Here is a 19,922-nt window from a genome sequence, read left to right as displayed (position 1 = left end):
TGCTTTACTACAGCTCGAGCCTACGCTAAGCTGGTACTTGAAGTCAGCGCTGTGTGTTACGTTGTATGGATGCTGCTCCTAAATTCTCAAGCGCGAACCTCTTTGAGCTCATCCTTAGAAAATGAGCTGGAGAAGTGGTCGCCACTTGAGGTCCTGAGAAACTTTTGGAAGCTGGAATGGAGGGGATGCGTAATGGCCTGCGAATAGGGAGCTCTTTGTGAGTAGGGCTAGTTATCCTTCGGCGTTTCCCTTGTGCTGAGTGTGGGAATAGGGACTAACGTGTGTGACTATCTGTTTTTCTGTATAACTAGGAGTCCTGTTACAATTCCTGATGATTTACATTAACTTGTTTATTCAGGGAGATGCAACAAAAAAGTTGAACCGTACTCTTTGCTCTCTTTGCAGAAACAAATGGAAACGTGCTGCTTCTGCTTACTCAGTCCTATTAAAATATGACCCAACTTGATATTAGCTACAGCTTTTTTCCACAGCATTGGAGCTTGCAGTCCTTTTCCCATCTCCTATCTCTTTCACATCTAACAGAGAAATTGCTGAAAAATAACTGTTGTATAATAGTGAAGAGACTGAATAGTTGATACAAAATTACTGTAAACACTTCATGATCCTTAAAGTTGCTTTGGCGTAGGTGGACACATTTGAAGTTGGTTAGTGATGCAAACCACTGCTGTTTGCTGTTGTCTTTTACTGTCTGCTGCAATTGCTGACTACAAGGAGGCTCAAAACAGCTGCCAATAATTTTTTGCTTTAACTTGTGCTTTTCGAGATTATTCTTGGATTATATGAATCTTAATTTTACAGGAAGAGGTGGCTGTGTCTGGCTTGAAGTAGGTCAGTAATTAATAGATTTGTGGTTTCTCCTTGATAGTACAAAATGAATATTAAGTTTCCTTGCCCTAAGTAGGGAGAACACTGCCCTTTCTACAACAATTGCTTTAGTCTCTGTCAAGGTGATCATTTCTGCCCCTAGTCTTGTCCTGTATTTTCTGCTGGGTTTGAATGGTGCCAACGCTTGCAGGACTTGAGTTGTGGATTCTTCAAACTTTTTGCTTGCAGGCATAAAATCTAAGGTGGTTTTTAAAAATCGAAACAGTGCAAATTGTCTTCAAATGAAGCCCAGGCATATATCTAAAGAATCAGGTCTTTAAAACCTCTTGTTTCTGGGATTAACCATAATGGTCTTATTTTGGTCCGGAAATGATGCAACTGAGTTTTCAAGCTGGTTTAGCACCTTAAGGTGCCTGTTCAGCTGGCTTTTATACCTTTGCTACGAAGGAGATAGAATGGTTTTCTGGCCAGCATTTAGAGCCTAGCATCTGAAAGCTCATTTCTGTGCTGATGTATAGTGCTTAGAGCTGCAAACTGCTGCTCTTTTCGTAGAAGAGGGGGAGCTGGAAGCATTAGGGCACGTGAAAACCAGTAGCCAAATGTCTCCTGCTCTGCATGTACCCATCCAGGTGCTTTGATAGGCAAATTGCCACTACTGAATTTGTGACCCACGGAGAAGGGAGAAATCCCCCCAAAACTGTCTCCCAACATCTTGAACTATCCGTTCAGACTTCTGTTGTGTACGACTTAGGACAATTAACGTCTCTTTTTGCTAGAGGTGAAAATTTAATGTTTCTATTCATTCTTGGTTGTTTAGAGGCTGCAGTGATGCTGTCTTTAAAGAACCCCTTAGGCTTATGTCTTGTAGATAATGACATACCAGGACCTACTTGGATACTGGCACCCATCTAGCCATAATAATATGCATCTCTGCGTGGGCTTACTTTTTCCTCTCTAAAAGTCTACATGCGTTAGTAACACTGAGGACATAACCTCCAGAACTAGAGAAGTTATTCATGAGTCTGTCACGTTGTATTTCTTGGAGTTGTTTCACCTACTCATTGAGATCATTCTGTAAAAACAGGGAAATAAGATAATGCTCTGCGAGCTGGCTGACAAGAGCTCTTCACTTAATGCAGTGACCTGGTTGTGGCTTCAGCTGCAGAACCAGGGTCACGAATGGTGGGTCTGACTACAGTTTGTTTGCAGCTGAAAGGGAATAAGAGTCAGTGACACTGTAGTTATGTGGCTCTTTCAGGTTGATATCTTGTGAATGGGAAAATGGCTCTTGTCTAGTCAGCTTCCAAATACTGCACCGATGGCTATTTCAAGTTTATAGCATAAGATGCTATTTTTCACCCGTGCTAATTCCCCAGGCTCATCTAAAACTTAGAAATAACTAAAGACTATGTACTGGGAGCTGTGTAGAGCCGATGCTCTGTGGGGTCCACTTCACCTTTCTGCACTGTTTGCTACAGGCGACTGAAGTTACATACACAATCTTCAGAAATATTCAGATATTTCTATTAAATCTGTAGAATGATGAGTTGGAAAAAACAATTATTTGTTGGGTAGAAACTGAGTCCTTAAAGTCCTCAGCGAGTTAAGCAATTTAGCTATTAAGTGATCTGTGTCAGATGCCTTTATGGCTTTTATGCTAGCTTTGTAGGGATTGAATAAGTCATGAAAAAACTAATTTTTAGCCTCCTAACCCATTGAAGGTATTTCATAGCATTAGTAGATTACCATGTTAACAGCAGTTGCTAGCTAGGATTAGAGGTGTTTACTCACTGATATCAGTAGTTGCTATCTCGGGAATGATCTCATTTTCAAAAACACATGAAATTAACCTCAGGAGCTGTAGGGGCAGGTTTTGTAGCTTCCAGATGGTGACATGTGCCAATCCTTGCATGTCCTTTTAGTATTCACAGTACTTGAGGCAATGCGGATTACACGTGCCTCTTGATGTTCCAGTTAAGGGAGGCTTCCAGTTCTGGCTCATTTCTTACTGGTATTCTTGTTTGAGAGTTTTTGTGACTCTGATAAAATGGTTTGGTCTCAAACCTGCAATGTTTTCAGAAATAAGCTCAACATATAAAGGGATCCTTGGAAGACAGTATTAATTACCACCAAATTCACTTTGCCTAATCATATGTTACGTGATGAACTTGAATTTAAGAACCTAAATTAGTTCGCTTTGGAAATGGACTGTACATCCAAACATCAGGGACAGAGCAGCCAAAAAATTTGTGTTGAGCTAATAATGATGTTGTTTTTTCCGTGAACTGTTTTCCCATTTTTTTTTGCACAGGCTGAATGAAGTTTTTGTTTTAAGAGTGTGTTCCACTTCACTTTTTTTTTTATTTACTCTTTTTTTTTTTTTCCTACTGATTGCCTTCTAACACTTAGTTGTCAGTTAAGGAACATTGAAGTAGGCCTCATCTCTTCTGGAAGAAAAGTACAGGTGTGTTATTCTGCAATAAAAAAAAGTGCGATGTAAGGTGTTGGACATTTTGAACTGTACTAGACCTCAAACTGTTTTAATTGAATCAGTGTACAAGCTGTATGCAGATCCTCCTTGGAAAAACAGAGGCAGCCGGAGTTAACCACACCTAACAAGCATTCCAGTGTCTGACTTCAAAGGTACTGAACAGCATCCTTGTTTGGAAGTATTTAGCCATTTGGTTTAGTATGGGGTTTTTTTAAATGTTTGAATTGCTAAAACTGTGATCCTGTCATCTTTTAGCTGGGTATTTGGTACAGCACTACCTCTTTCTAGCAGGGTAAAGCTCTGATTCTTCTATGGACTTCAGTGCTGCAGTGCCTGTGATGCTTTTAAGTGTGCTCTGGTAAAGGGACCTGTGTAGTCTATAGTATCTTCTATAGTCAAATACTGGGAAGTCGGTTTTACTACTTGCTCTTGAGCCCTTTTTCTCCTTTAAAAAAAAAAGTATGTTTATTCCTGAGAATATAGATAAGAGTTTCTGTGAATCCACAGAATCTTATTATAGAAATGCTAGATCTAGTTTGTCTGTTGAAAAGAGAACCGTTGTCATGCTTAAACTAGAATTTGATTTTACTCTTTGGCAAAAGAATTGGAGCAAGTTGAATTAACGTTATTCCCTATTTAGATTTGAAATGGGTATTAAATCTAGGAAAAAGAGGTTGATGTGGTTGAGATGTGTATTTCTTTGCTTGGGTTTTGTAATGAGCAAACATGTAAATTCCTTGCTCTTGCCTCGTGCTGAAAGAGAATTTTTCCTTTGGTCTTGTTGGTATGAGTATCCAATAATAAGCATTGGAAAGGATAAACTTTCTAACAGGTGTTCTGGCCAATATTGGGTTTCAGGATTTTTGTAAATAGCTGCAGTGATCCAGAAATAATAAGATCAATTACTTAAGGGTAAGATCTTAATTTTAATTAAAGACCTGCCAAGTTGTGATGATAAATAGTGAAAGTGAGCATTTTTCATGCATATTATAAATTCTTTTCCAGCGTCTTACTTTTTCTACCATAAGTAATTTTATTACACTCAAGCTATTACTTCAGTGGATATTGAGGAGGGGAAGGAGGGGGAAATTAAATTTGGTGAATTTGTGACTTCTCAGATTACTTCTGCCAACCTTGTTAATTTGTGAATTGTTGCAGAAGAATGGCAAGGAACCATTCTACCAGGGAAAGGCTTATGGTATCATTGCTTGGATTATACTTCAGCAGATTTTAGAGTTGCTTCTTTGACTGTCTTTTACCTCCCAACTGTATGTGCTGGTCCCGTTGGGGCAATTTCCCACCCATATACTGGCAACATAAATATGGCAGCTTTAAAGTCAACATAGTATTAATGCTTTAAAGGCAGATGTGTCATTAAAGGCTAAAGGCTCGTTTAGCAGGTGAGACCATGCTACGCTTTGAATTCTCTGGGGAAGTTAAGGTAGTCTTCCTTCTGGTAGATGTGTTTTTAGCTTTTGGTTGCATTCAGGTGGAGAAACAGGGACATACTTGCACATCAGTGCTGGGATACAGAGCAGTAGTGTCTCTTTCAAGGTCTAGATATAAGCAGTTATCTCTTTTGTTTTAGAGATGTTTTTAATGATTGGTTTGTAAAATTATGATTTTATATCTTTTTTTGGTTTTGAAGGAAAAATAAAATATCTTTCTTGTCATCTGCCTCTTTTGAAATATGTCTGATGCACCAGAAGTCGAGAATGAAAGTGCCTTGAATTAGCACAATGTGAGTGAACTGGTTGCACTTGCAGCTCCAGTAAGCTATAACAAATCGTGGAAGATGAGGTAGATGAAACAGGCTGTTGTTTTGTCTCTTTTTGTATTAATACTTGTGCTTTTTTCTGTTGCCTTTTACAGAGAGCTTTTCCCTTTAGAGTTCAGACTTTAACTTGGTATGTCTTTTCATCGGGAAACCCGCATATTCTGGCTGTTTGGCGAGCTCATATAGTTAACTGTTGGAGACTGTGTAGTGGTGGCAGAAAACATTGCATTAGCTAATATTAAATAATTCTAAAACTTCTTTGCAGATTGCAGCTTCCCTTGTTTGGCTTACAGGGTGAGTGCACATCTTTGCACCAACTAGAGTTGCCAGGTGTTTTCAAATGCTTCTTTTGACTGTCTTGAATGACAAACACACAGCACAATGTAATTAAAGGCCAGTTACTCTATGGTAGATTTACGTTCCCAGTATTAACAAAGTATTCACAATTCTTTAAGCAAAGGATTTTTAGTGGAAATTACTTGATCTGTAAAATATAACCCAGACTTTTTTTTGGTCCATCTGCTCTACCGAATTTGTAATGGAGCCTTGTAGTAGGGGTGTGATTGTCCCATAGTGTTTAAAAGCTGCATGCCTCATTTCACTCCAGTAATAGTCTCGCAGGACAAAAGCATCTGATCTATTATCCCATTTCACCGTGAAATTGCCTGTTCACCCTTTGTGTTTAAAGATGGATACCTTTTTACTGACTTCTTATAAGAGTAGGTGTGGGACCTTTTGTAGTTGTTGAGAAACATGGACACACCTGACTTGATTGCACCTGGTGCTTTTGTCTGTCTTTGGTAGACCCTGGCTGTTGTAACTAAGTGAATTTCTAGCACAAACCACACACTTTCAGTTGCATTCATGGCCCAGTCCAACAAAGCAACTAAACATGTGTAAACTTAAGTGTTGAGCAGTGTTGAGGACTTTACTAGGTATGTGAAAAGTTGGGTGTGTTTGTGAGCATTCCTTAAACATCCTTGTGGAAGAGTTCAGATCTTCAAAAGGAGTAGTTTTTAATTTTGTTCTTGCAGTGGGAGAACAGTCAGGTATTTGCATGTATAAGTAAATGCAGAGCTGGCGCCTGAGGCTATGGTTTCACAAGCAGCTGGGCAGACTAATGGCTTGTTGCTACTAAGAGGATGATGTTTGCTCAGTCGTGTTCCTCCTAATTTTTGTAGTCTCAGTAGATTTTGGGTTTCAGGCCCTTGCATTGGTTGCTCTTGTTTTTGGCTCAGACTTAGCCTAGTGAACAGTCTTACGCATGAGTGTTAACACCTTAAGTCTTGACACCTGAGTGTTAACAATGCATTTTTTTCAAATTATTTGGGAACCTGAGTTATGTACCTGCATTGGGAAATAGCAGCTTATCTGCCTAAGCATGCAAGGGCAGTATCCTTGCCATCAAGCTTCTCCTGGAGCATTTTTGCAAGCAGGGTTGCACTGTGTTAAAGACCTTGGTGTTAACCTCAAAATAAGCTGCTGTTAATACTTGCTAACATGAAACCGGCAGGAGTGAATGGAGCTGACTGGCTCCCCCCGCCCCCAGACTTCAGTACTCCGATTCCTGAGTGCACTCTTACATGTTATCTGCATCAGCCTTGAACATGGAGGTCAGTTTATGATTGTGAAAAACCTTTTTTTAATGGAGACTTCCAAAGCAAGTATTGGCAGAGGCATTTATCTGTGGGACTTTCCCAGTATATCATTGGCCACTTTGAAAACTGAACATTATGTGAAAAAGTTTTCTGGTGTGATCAATGGGGGCTTTTAGCTGTGGCCTTAGTATCTCACTTAACTGACTCACTGCTTCTATATTTTGTTTACTTTTCCTGTGTAATGCATGACCTAAATTTCATACCTAGTTAGGTATAGAAATCAGTATTTTATTCCCTCGGATCCTGTATCATTGTTTCCTTAAATTATAGGTCATGTTATGCTTTAGGTAGTTAGCTATATTGATTTTTAGCATTGGCTCCACTTCAAACTAAGTCAGCAAATACTTTGCTATTAAACCATGTATTTTCTGTGTCCTGTTTGGTTATTTTTAAAAGGAACATATAATTGCTGTTTTTGGTAAAATTCTTAATGTTAAGTTTTACTTCTATCAGTCCTGTTATTTTTATGAAAGACTTTACTATATTAGATGTTAGGCGTTGTCCCTGGGGAGCAAAGCTAACAGTTACTGAATCCAGCTTCACAGATTTGCCATTTTCTGTATTGACTTCTTGGATAGTAGCAGAGCTGCTTCAGGTAGCAGTGGCTGAAAGAGGAACACCACTTGTTGAAGTAACTGCTTCAGGTGATCTTTGTTGTGCAAATTTTTTTTTTCCTGTGTGCTTTTTGATGGATCAAGGGTTTTGGAGAGCTTTTTAGAACTCTCTTTTGCTGTCCCAGGAAGATCTATGCCTGTTAATACATCTCTGATGCTGAGAAGAAAATCACTGCACACTGCTGAAAAAAAAAGTTATTGCTTGCTGGAAGGTGAAAAGGGAAAAATGTGATAATGGCTAAAATTCTAGCAATGACTTCTGATACTGTGACAATGTTAGTCCTTGACGCCTGAGTCAAAGTGATTATTTCTCTTCCTGGTTAAGTCCTGGGAGTAGAGGGCTTCAGGGTGACATTCTGTCATCCTTCTGTCTAGCACATGTTGGGAAGGATGCACTTTTCAGTAGCTGATACCAGTCCTGATCATGTCTATTACTGTGGAGAATGAGGCACAGAATAATTCAGGCTGAGCCTCAGTTAGTCATTAGGTAATAATGAATTTTCTGTGTTATTTTCAGTTATGGCTACTATTTGAACTTGAAATTCAAGAGACAAGCTAGGTTTTAATCTGGAAAATCAGAAGTTCATCTGTGAGGCAGATGCTTTGCTGTGGAAAGAGTAGATGCAACATCAGAATTGAGTAAAAATAGTTTAAGAATCTCTTCTGCACCCATTTGAGTAGTGCATCTTCTAGAGTCATTGAATAAGCCTACAGGCCACTCTGGTGTTAAAGAAGTTTATGAATAATCTAATGAAACTATGAGTAGGTGCAACTGAGGGCTTGCTTTCTTCTTGGCCATCTACAAAATGCTGTGCTAAGGGTAAGATTAGGTATAGTGAGGAATATTTCTATTGCTTTAACTCTCTGGGGTTGCCGTTGTATTTGATTAGTCTACGTGGACCGTTTCTACTGATGTTCTCAAATAATTTAAGTTGAAAAATCAAAAATCTTCCGTTCAAATATCTGATGCTGTGCCCTTTGAGAGCTTGAATGATTTGTGAATTTTTCTGCATTTATAAAATGTCACTGCTGTGGTTTATTATGATGTATAGCCTGAATATTTCTGGCTTCTGTGATGCCAGCTTATCCACCTTTGCTTTGCTGTGGACTGTTACTGCTTTAACAGTTCTTGAACAGCAGATGCTTGTTCTTCAATGGCATCTTGGCTTTCTTCAGAAATGTTACAGATCCCAAAAGGTCCAAAGCAATCTGACCACTTCTCAGAATCTTTATCTCACTGGAATGCCTTGTTCTTTATTTGGAATCTAATGACTACGTATTAGTACTTGTTTGTGCGGAGCCCATACTGGATTGCAGTAGCGTTCAGCTGTGGTGAACATTCCTCCCAGAATCCACCTGACACTGAGTTTCTGTGGCTGAATTTGGACAAGTCCTTCCTGGGCATCTGCTGTTAAACTTCTGCCAGCATTTCTCCCAACCCTCCCAGGGCAGTATCTTCTGCAGTTCATAGCTGATGGATTATTGTTCCTCTGTGTTTTGCTTGGCTTCAAATTTAAAAAAAAAAGCTGTTACTATTTTGGAACTAAAACTTTGATTTGCAAACCATTTTTCATTATTTTACTTTTCCTAAACAAATCCAAACCTTTGCAGTATTGGTATGTTTAAGTCAGTGGAAAAAATTATTTAAAATTTGGAATGAAAGCTTCAAGCAGTCAGATTCACTGGTTATAACACCATGCAGCTCACTAGCAGAGCGCTCCATTTGGAACTAATCAGAGCTTTGTGATTTTTTTTTCTAGGCCAATTTGAAACTGCTTTGCTTTGATGTGTGACTGAACCAGATAGTATATGAGCTCAGTCAGTCAAGACATATGGGCTAAATTAATCTTTACCAAGTACATAGAAATTAAATCTTTATGGAAAGAACTGGAGGTTATGTATAAACAAAATGCAAATTTTAAACTGCACGCGATTCTTATTGTAAGGATAGTGGAGAGAAGGGAATACAAGATAGGCAATATATTGTAGCAAACTGCTCGTTTAGAGGTTTGTCTAAAACCATGTGGCTGTGTTCTTACTCAGTTTCAAGTACTGTGTTTATATTTGCTGGTTGTTCTGAATATTTGTAACCTGGTTGTTTAGGATAACGTAGTCTTGCCTGAATCTAATTTTCTGGGTCGTGCTGCTGTTACTGGGCTGCTCTTCTGCAGCCTCCCATTGCCAGGAGGATGCTGGTGTCATTGCTCAGTCTGCTGGAACTTCCTCTCCGCAGCCATCCGCTGGAGTGAGAGTTTAATGAGCTCCAGGGAAGAGACGCTGTGGGATAAGCTTTGGTAAAGACTGACTTTGGCAAGGAGATTTAAACTATTCTCCCCCCTCCAAGCTTAAAGTTTAATGGCTGGTCTTTCTCACTGAAACCTTGATACTAAGTTTTTGTTACTGGTGGAAAGCTGTGCTGAAGAAACATCGTCTACTTTTTTGATCAAAAATGAAGTTTGTTTCTAAGTGCTGAAAAGCAAAGCAGGTACTCTCAATCCTGCTTTCTTCTGACACTCATCTGTCTTTCCGGATTGATTTCTTTGCATATATGAGCTTTTTTATGGATGTCAAGTATACCAAGTCTTTCACTTGTGCTACTGCCTTAAATGACATCCAAAGCTATAAACGTCAGTCTTAAAATGGAGCTTGCACTAGGTTTATTGTATATTGTATAGAGGTAAGGGTGTGCTATTTTTGACTTGGATTGTGTATTCCAATTAATGTCAATACGTAAGGCTACCTGCGTGAGCAAAGTATTGTTTTAAGTGTGAATTGTCCTAATTCCTGGCACTGTCTCAAGTAATCAGGGTCTGAGTGAGCCTTTTTCCTTACAGGGGCCTGTAGTGGCTGGTATTAGCTACCATGAATAATAAAGCATAGCTGCTTTTGTTATGCTGAGACGCACCTTTTCTCCTGTGATTTGTGGAAAGCTAAAATCCATGTTAAATTGTAGTTACAGATCTCCGTACCAGGATTTCACGTTGATTCAAAATGTGGCAATTGAAATTCGAGCAATGCACTAGTTAGTGCGAGTGCTTTTGTTAGTCTTAACTACCTCTTTAAAGCACACTTTCCTCTTTAAGATACTTAAACCCTTGTGTTCAGTACTGCTAATGTAACTGTTCATCCACTTCTCATTACCTGGTAAACAAGAGAGTAATTGCCTTGCTTATTAGGCAGGCGCTGAATGTTATGCTGCAAGTAAGAGATGTTTTTCTGTGTTGCTACGTAGTTATGAATGCCCTTGTGGACAGCGGCTGAAGTGGGCAGTGCTCGATTCTGCTTTTTCTAATGACTTACGTTGGTTACTGTAGTTTTAAGTAATGGTGAAAATATGTTTTCTTATGCTAAATGCAGCTTAGAAGGTACATATTAGGCCATGAAGTCTGTTTTGATGATGCAGCCTTCTGCATGGCACATCTTTAGTGTGCAGTTTTTCACTGAAATACGATCGTGATAGCAGGCTTTTAAATGGCAAAGACAAGAACATTAGGTTTTGCTAAATTGGAATTCGTTACTTGTAATCTGTGTAGAAATACTTTGAAATGCCTTGAGTCTGTATCTGTGTCGATAGGTGACGTAACATAAAAAGGATATTTTCCTAGAGCCCTTTTCCCCTAGTTTTCTTGTTGAAAAGTTAAGAGCTGCAATGTGGAGAGGTTAAGGGTCTTGCAATATCTATTGACTGCTGTGTGACTATTGTTTAAAAAAGAATTATACTTTAAGTAGCTTTATAGATTAGCCAAGATAATCTAGATTTGTGAATAGCTGCTGACTAAAACAACTTCCTTGAACTGTTACTTGTGGAATATCAATAGTGACACCCCTTGGTTTTAAAAAAAGAAAATGTCTCCTGACTGCCTTCAAAGTGGTTCTGCTCGCTCTGGAGGAAGGTGTGATGTTTGCGCATTCCCTCAGTTTATTTTATTGAATTTTTGTGGTTTTTTTTCTTTCCAGGTCACTCCAAGGTCCGAGACCCCCATCAACAGTGTCAGTAACAGTTTGGAAAATGTACTACATACATCAACACATTCCATTGAGGAGTCATTACCCAAGAGGCCTTCGGGGAAACACTCCAAAGGTGTGTCCTTTTCCGCATGCGCGTTTCCAGTGGGGGAATGAACTCCTATCTCTTCATGGCAATTAGCATTATTGATTGGAGGCTGGAATTTTGCTTCTTTACGTCTGGACTGGGTTGAGCGAAGGAAGTCATGGAAAGGTTTTTGCAGGAAGTGTTAGTGTATCAGTGAAAAATGGTCAGTGAAAGACAAGTATGCTTATTCTTCTGTTGGGAAATAAGCAAGAAAGTTCTGTAAGAGTTAAAATGCCAGCTTAGCTCTCATGAAATATTATATTCTCAAAGAGTGAATATCTCTGACACTCCACATCTCATCCTTATAGTAGCAGGTTATTTCTTGGATGAAGCATATGGTGATGAGTGTTGGTTTACTGGGGAGAAGAGAAGGCATTTAAAACAGCAGTTAGGCTTCCACTTCTCCCTTTCTCTTGGTTCCCAAGAATGTGTGAGAAGCTGAGAGGAGGATGGGAGAGAGAGATTGCACCTTTTATAGCACATGTGTGCACCCTGAACGTTGTCATAAAACAAGTCATGTTTTTGTAATGTTATACTGGATGCTGGCCTGGCTTAAAACTGGGCTTAGCAAATTTGAGTTAATAAGCACGCGTTCCATTTCCGTGCTCCAGGCTATGATTACAAATATTAAAATGTCTAGGTTAAAAGGTGACTAACAGTATTTTTGTTTAATGCATACAAAAGGCAATGTTAAGTGAGGAAAGTCTTTGAACTGTGAGCTCCTATTTGTGTAGAACAGCTTTTGTGAACATTTTGTGGTAATAATAAAAATAGCTCTTGTCTGGCAAAACTAATGCAGGGGAAATATACTGTCACATTACCAGCACTAGTATATTGCCTTCGAATGTCATTAAAAATACTGTTGTGGACCATATACATTTTTTATTTTTTTATTTGGATTTGGTCTCCAGAGTTCTGCTTCCTTCTCTGCCAGTGTCTTGCCCCATAACCTTGCAAATATAGTTTAATACCACATGAATTGTAATCAAGAATTCCAAAGCACTTCTTCACTCAGAGGAACTGATACAGATGGGAAAGGGTTAAATGTCCCAAGGAAATGTTCTTAGCTTGCCTCCACCAGCCCTCCTTTTCTGTGACATGCTCAACTATAATCCCAGTAGCTGTAAGTACCAATAATTTTTACAGCCGAATAGTGCTGTAAGTAGCTATTTCTCCAGCTGTAAAAGCTATCAGGGTAGAATAAAATGCAACACTAAGCAGAAGCATGGCTGGGTTTGTGGCTTCCATCTGATTAAAAATAGGACAGGGTTCAACAGTGTTTTCATTTGTACTCAGTGATTGCTATTCCAGTACCATATATGCCAAGATTAGTCATGGTACACTGTGAAAATTAATTAGGTTTTCCTCTGATCTGTTCCCCTCTTATAGAATACCTGCTTACTTTTCAGAGAATGTAGCTTTTTAATTTATAGATTGCCTTAGTGATAGTTGGTAAAAGATGTTGTGGAACAAATACAGTCTTCACACTAACTGATATTCTGCTTTCTGGTTCAGCAGCAGCAAAGACTGTGTTGAGTTCTCCTTGATATATGATGATCTGTCTGGTAGGGCGTTCTGCCTCTTAAGGCTGGAATACAACTGAAGATTATTTGCCAGCCTGGAGCCAGCATTGCTCACAGATTTCTAATTCTCGTAACGAACAGACACATCTCTTAATTCAGCAGGACCCACTAACTTTCTAACCTAGAGCACATGAAATTCAGTCATGAGAGTATGGAATGGACAGGTTGCTTGACCAGTTGTGTAATTCTTGTGTTGATATTTTCTGGTGAGTCTTGTTTCAGGCAGCTCGAGGGGACAGGATTTCTTCTCCCTTGAGGTCAGAAACGGTGAGCTGCTTGAGTTCCTCATTCCTTTCTTGGCAAAGTACGGGAGCTTGGAAGTGGCTCAGTTGAAATGGCTGTAGCTGAAACAGATGAAAAATGAGAAAGCTCACGAGAGGTGCAGTATCCATTGTGCTTAGTTGGATTAGAGACAGTTTGTATTAATCCAGTGAATGGTTTTAATCCTGATTTGTAGAAATGTCAGTAATACGCTCTGTATATAGTCGAACAGTGAATGGGTTTGTAGTAGGCTTGGACCTGAATGCAATCAGTGGTTGTTTTCCCTAATCCACACATTGAAACTAGTGTTTAGCATAAAATATTTCAAGTTTCTATATGGGAGAGAGATGAGAAAAGTGGAGTATATTGCTGAATATAACAGACTGGTGGAAGTCTGTTTGCATTAAGTTGTTAGCTGGAAACATTCATACATGCTTCATGTAGAGACTTGTCAAATACATAACTGCTGAGTAGTTTCACCGTCCTATCTGCACAGACTATTGCTGCCTTGGGAAACAGATTTATAAAATGAGTGTCAGTCTGAGAAGTCCATAAGCGTTTCCTTTTATCTCAGAGGCCCAGCTAACTGTGGGAACACTGTCAGGCATGGATCCATGCTGTAATGCCCAAGTTGTTGGGAGTGGTGAGCAGCTGGGGGCAATCATATGGTTATTTAACAAAATTCTCCAATTTTTCTATGCTGGTCCTTCAGTCTTAGCTAAAGCCTGGTCTCCCTTCTGTGTGTATCAGTGCTAAAGCAAGGTAAACCAGATGGGCATTTCTGCAAAGTAAAAGTTGTGACATTAGGAGGATCCTGTACCTGTTGACATAAGCATTTCAAGTATCTGGACTTTTCTTTTGTAAAAAAAAAAAAAAAAAAAAAAAAAAATTTAAAAAATTGCCCTATGTGAGTTTAGAAAAAATACAAATGGGTATTGACATAGAAGGGTGCGGATACTTCTTCTGAAGTCTCACAGCTGTTACATGCCGTATAAATCGTGCTTTTTACTCCTGTTTTTTTGATCAGTGATTTTAGGATTGTTCAAACCTGTTTTTTACAGACGTGGAAGTTATTTTAACTAGAGGTAACTTTGGGAAGTGGAGACTTCTCAGGGACTGGCTGTTGTTGTGCTTGAAAGGTGCAGACAGGCTTATTTACAGGTTTTTAATGTATTGACAGATCTCACTGGTCAAGGAGAACAGAGGCAAATGTAGATAGATTCTTATGTTACATGTAACTGAAATTCCAAGAGGGATGTGTTGCTAGATCTCTGTCTCTTCTTCCACTGTTTCTAGAATGTAGTCAGGTTCTAACTATGGTTCTAATGCTGATCCAAACAGAACAATCAAATTCAAATGAAGGTTGGGCATTTTTTGCGTACTGTGCGAGTTGAGTGCCACACTGTCTTCCTTGTGTTGCCCTTGGCTTTTATCCGCAACACTAGAAGAACGGAACCCAGTGCAAATAGAGCTGCAGAAGGTGTCGGTGTCAGAAATGTTGGTTCCAGTTTGAGATGAGATTTCAGGCTTGCAAACGCTTGCTGGATGGGCAGCAGTGCAGGTGGGTACTGATGGTGCCTTCTATAGGCAGGTCTGTGTTTCCCAGCACAACACCAACAAAGTCAGTATCCTGGTTTGAGGTAGAACAGAACCAATTTTATTTTCAGTAATTTTACTTTTTGGTTAGGTCTCTTCTAACTAACTGTGCTCTCTGTAATTAACTGTGTATTTTTCAGACAGTGTCTGCATCTAGCAGTGATAAGGTCTGATGTCTGTCCTTAATACCAAGGAATGGTGTGCGGAGAGGCTCTTGCTTATACTTATTCCTATAACAACCAAGGTCAGGTAACTTTCTTATTTACCAAGTTGGAGGGTCAGAAGAGAAAAGTGTAGAGGGGTCGCACCTGCATGGAGGAGCGGACAGGACGGGTGACCCCAAACTGACCAACGGGGTGTCCCATCCCATCTGCGTCACGCTCAGGATAAAAGCTGAGGGATCCAAGGGCTCAGCCTCTTTGATGGCCGGCATCCGAGGAGGACTCTGTTCTTCTGCCTTTGATCCTGATCCATGCGTTCCTGAATGCAGTTCCCATCTGTGGCTGAGTCTAGTCTGTGACTTTCCCAGCGCCTGCCAGTGACGTGACTGTCATCCTGGGAGCTCAATTCTGGTTTTGTATAAGTTTTATATATTTCATTATTTTCTTCGTATTATTTTTTCCTTTTCATTATTATTATTTCATTAAAGTAGTGTTAGTTTCTTTTCAACCTGTAAGTCTCTCTCCCTTCCCTTCTGGGAAGGGAGAGAGGATAATGAGAGCATCTATCTGTCATTTGTTTAGTAGCCAGCCCAGCCTAAACCCCGACAGTCAGCAAACTTACTTGAGGGATTCTGATAAAAGCACTGAGGCTAGTTGTCTTAAATTTAGGGTTTTACCCTGTATGTTCGGGGGAGACACCTCAAAACCTTTTTCCAGGAGCAAGTGACCCAGGTGGTTAGAGAAGGTCACTGGGTAAAAAGAGTATATTCGCAAGCAGCTCTTGTTTTGCGGGCAGTCCTTTGCTGGTAGCCAAGGGAAATTCGGTTGTTACGCCAGAGTCCAGGAGGAGCTATCTGACCTACGGGAAGTCCTATTTACAGAGCTCATTTGTAACAAGCCTATGGATGTAGAGTTGTTCTGACCTCGTGTGGCAATTCCCGAAAGAGAGCAGTTATGGTTATCAAAGCTGAATGAAAAATTCAGCTTATTATGTATATTTTTTAAAAAGCAATAGGAATTTCCTGTACCCGAGACATGTTATTAATTACTCTTACTGTAAGGTTTCGAGAAGAACGATTTGGCCATTAGGTGGATAGCACTGTGGGCAAGTACTACTTTGTGCATGTGACATTTTAGCAATGTATTAAACATGGTCAGTGACCACAGCATATTTTCCAAAAGCACAGTGGAATAAAGTACATTAGACCAGATGTTGAAGTGCAGAACAAAAGAATCTTTATAATAAAGGCAATGTAAGTTGCAAAACATTACAGTACAAAGACCGTGCAGTCTTCATACTGTAATTTCTTATAATACTGAGTAAAATTTTGATTTGTCACAGCCTCTGTTTTAAATTTTCTGCAGTGGAAGTTCTGTGTTGGTATTTATAAGATGTTCACTACTGCTTTGAGGCTTTCCAGGTGGCACTTACCACTGTTTTCCTCCACAAAGCAGTCGGGAAGATGGTTTCCTTGACTAAACAAGCCTCATTTTCTGCGAGGTGACAAAAATCCCCCTATTCTTGTGTTTTCTGTATATTTATCTTGCCTTTCCGCTATTGCCACACAAAACCTCAAAATTGTCTCCAAGCCAGTCTGATTTCAAATGAAGCAACTGTTGAAATGTGATCCTTATATAGTGAAGCTGAATCACAATTCTTGCAACACATGCGTCTAATGATAGGCACAAACTGCCTTCTGTGGACAGAGAGGAGTAAAGCTTTTAGACGTAAAATGGGTGCAGTAGGCTTATTCTACTATTATATTCGACATTCTGTACTCCATTTAGTACTCCTGCTGAGCGCGGTAAAACTTCTTGCTTAATTGAAGGTATGCCATTAGTCCACATACAGGGTCCTGGAATAAATACGTAGAATAGCACGTGATTTACTGGACAAAAGGAGCTGTGGACATGAGGAAAAACAAACTTCAGAGAAAATGCATCTCAGTAATGTACTGTTTTAACTTTGGATTGATACTAAGATGTAAAATATATCCTTGTTTGCAGTAATCCTTTTGACCTCAGGGAGGATGAGAGTTACAGGTAGGTTAAGCTGATGGTTATGTGCAGCAAGCTTTGGTATCTAAATCGTTTCATTACAGTAGTCAGCAGAAATGTGTGATGTAAGCTATCAAGAACTTCTAACCACTATTTTTGCTACCCAATTGATTTTCCTTGGCAAAATGTATTTGTATGGTCTTGCACCTTTTTTTTGTCTCCCACTTCCTTGACTCATCCTTTTTCCACAAGAAACTACGACTGCAGGAGCTCTCTTAGTTAGTGGCAATTAACAGTCTTTTCCTCCTGAAATGTTTGATGCCAGTTGTTCAGCCTGTTGAAAGGAGGGAGTAAATACAGGAGGGGGGAAAAAAAAAGCTCTGAAATCCTTTTGGTTCAGGGTCCAGACTTTATAGTGCCTTGTTCTGCATCAGTTGTGTAGCTGGATTATTCTATTTTTAAGTATGTACATCATCTGCAACAATATTGGGTCAACTACTGTTAGGGTAGGGCTTAAAGAAATATTTAGGCTATGATAATCCTTCAGGAAAAATCTCCCTCTACCAACTGTATATAATTTTTTCAGCTGTTTGTATATGTCTTTGTTCATTTTATCTCTGAAGTAGAACTCTGCTTCTAAACTTCAGCAATGTCTGTTGTTAGATCACACACAAGGCACTGCATGCCTGACTTGCTATCTCTAATATACTAGTTGTTTTACGAGTATCAAGAGTTAATTCTAGCAATCAAATCCAAGGATTAGCATACTTCAAAAGAAATGTTTTTGTGTTGCATATTTTCCACTGTGCTAGAAGATTATTGTATATTAAGAAATTTCTTGAAGCCTGTACATTGCATAAATCACGCAGCTTGCTCTCCTGTAGTTGGAGTTCAATTAAGGTTGCAGGTTTAGTTTTGCAATAAAGACAATACTCATGAGTTTTTAATTTATTTTTAAAAAAATTAAAAACCATTGCATTTCATATCAAGCTTTTACTGATCGTGCAGTTGTACTCTGTGCCTTACGTAGGCAGGCGTGGAAGGCCATTTGATGTCCCCAAAGCCAGAGGCCAGGTTGAGTAGCTCCCCCTTGGGCTGACTCGGAGCTGCGAGTAGGGTTCTGAGCTCCTGGGGCTCCACTTGGACTCTGGCAAATTTATGTTGTTAACTGTTAATAAGTTAACTCTTGTACCCTTTAGAGGTTGGAGTCAGTATTACTTTGTCATCCTTGTCACCTCCCTTTCCACATATCAAGACTTGTCAGGAGAGATCTGGGATTGCTGTGACAAGATACAAAGGGAGAGCAGCATGGGGACTCTTCTAGCTGAATGGAAAGTAGGCTTCTGATTTGCCTAGTCATCCAATAATTGTCATAACCTTTTTGTGCAAATACTTACAGGTGCTTTTTACTGAATTTGTAATTCATACAGAATCACAGAATGGCAGGGTTGGAAGGGACCTCTTCACGGCCCAGATTCCTTCCCGAGGGCAGCCCTTTGGTTTGCAGGCACTTCACGTGAAGACTAAAAGGTCTACCTCTTGACCAAGAGCTGCAATGAGTTGGCTTCGGTGGAAAGTAATGCTGTATATATTTACCCATGGCTCTTGTTTGAGTTCGTATGACAGAAGACTCTCTAATGCACGCTTCCTGTAAGCAGTTTTAATTGTGTATATACCATATGCCTTGTTCACGTATTCACCTAAAATGCTGCTTATATAAAGCATATACTTCAGGGCATTGTCTTGAATCTGCTGAGTGGTCCTTTCTTTAGTCTTGTTTGGGCTTCATGCTTGTCTTTCCTCAGTAAAGGTGATGGAATCACTCTGCTGGGGCAGCTCAGTCCCTACTTTATTAACTGTTGAGCCTGTTGATTAAATTAATTCAAATTTGTCAGAGGTATTCAGAGTTTTTATTTACAGTAGTGTCTGGATAGAAGAGATTCATTCATGCATCCATCAAGGGGAGAAGTAAGAACAGTTCAGCCCTTATCCTGCTTTGTCTGCCCAGCCACTCGTTGTGTTTGTTTTTTCTGGACTAGAGGCAACATGTGCGGATTGTTGCCCAGCTGGCAGCTCGAGAGCCCTGTGCACATCACTGCAGGGATGCAAGACTGAACTGGCATCCTGCAGAAGCAAATGGGTGGGCAAGAGGCAGGTGTCTTGCAATGGTAAGTGTGCCTAGGAAAGAAAAATAGTTAGCTATGCGTGTGTGTTTAGGGAAGATGTGGAAAACTTGCAAAAAGTTAAGGTAGACTTGGTAGATATGGAGAAAAAAAAGATTGTTGTAGGCCTGTCATAGGGGATATGGGGCTGGAGCATCTGTAGAAGAGAGGAGAGATAACAGCATAGGCCCTTGGGGGGGAAAAAAGGCTTCATTTCGCTCTTTACTGATTAATCTTGCTTTTATTTATTCTTATGTTATATAAAAACTTGTTCTGAATTTGTGTACTGGACAATATAATTTTCTTATTAAACATTAGAAAATGACTAGCTTTCTGTTAAAGTAAGGTTTGACAACGAAGCACTTATTTTGAGTACTCTGAAGTCCATTCAATTTGGTTTTAGTGGGAGCTGGATGATACTTCTCTTTATAACTAATTAGAATCAAGTTACTCTGCAAAATGAAAATTCTAAGAACAGTATGCTGGTAAATTCATCTGTGCCAAAGAGTCTACCTTGCTGTAATGCATTCCTCAGGCAGATTCCTGATCTTAGATAATGACAATGTAGTTGCCAATGACTAATACGAGAGGATAAACTCATATTTAATACTGTTTGCCTTTTTCCATGGCTCTTCAGAAGCGCAGGAGGCCACACTTAGGCATGTACAATCCTAGAAGGACT

General features: G+C 39.6%; 1 protein-coding gene across 1 annotated transcript in view; it reads left to right on the top strand.

The window, feature by feature from the left end:
* ZCCHC14 (zinc finger CCHC-type containing 14) overlaps positions 1-19,922 on the top strand; it is a 54,045-nt gene that overhangs the window by 3,396 nt on the left and 30,727 nt on the right. Inside the window, exon 2 of the mRNA XM_063334788.1 lies at positions 11,344-11,467. Coding sequence (XP_063190858.1) covers positions 11,344-11,467 — 124 coding nt within the window. The remainder of the gene's footprint in view (positions 1-11,343; positions 11,468-19,922) is intronic.

The sequence above is a fragment of the Chroicocephalus ridibundus genome, chromosome 4, assembly GCF_963924245.1.
Source record: "Chroicocephalus ridibundus chromosome 4, bChrRid1.1, whole genome shotgun sequence".
In the NCBI taxonomy this organism is placed as follows: Eukaryota; Metazoa; Chordata; class Aves; order Charadriiformes; family Laridae; genus Chroicocephalus; species Chroicocephalus ridibundus.
Note: the sequence above shows the minus strand (reverse complement) of the source record. Positions and strands in the feature narration are given on the sequence as shown.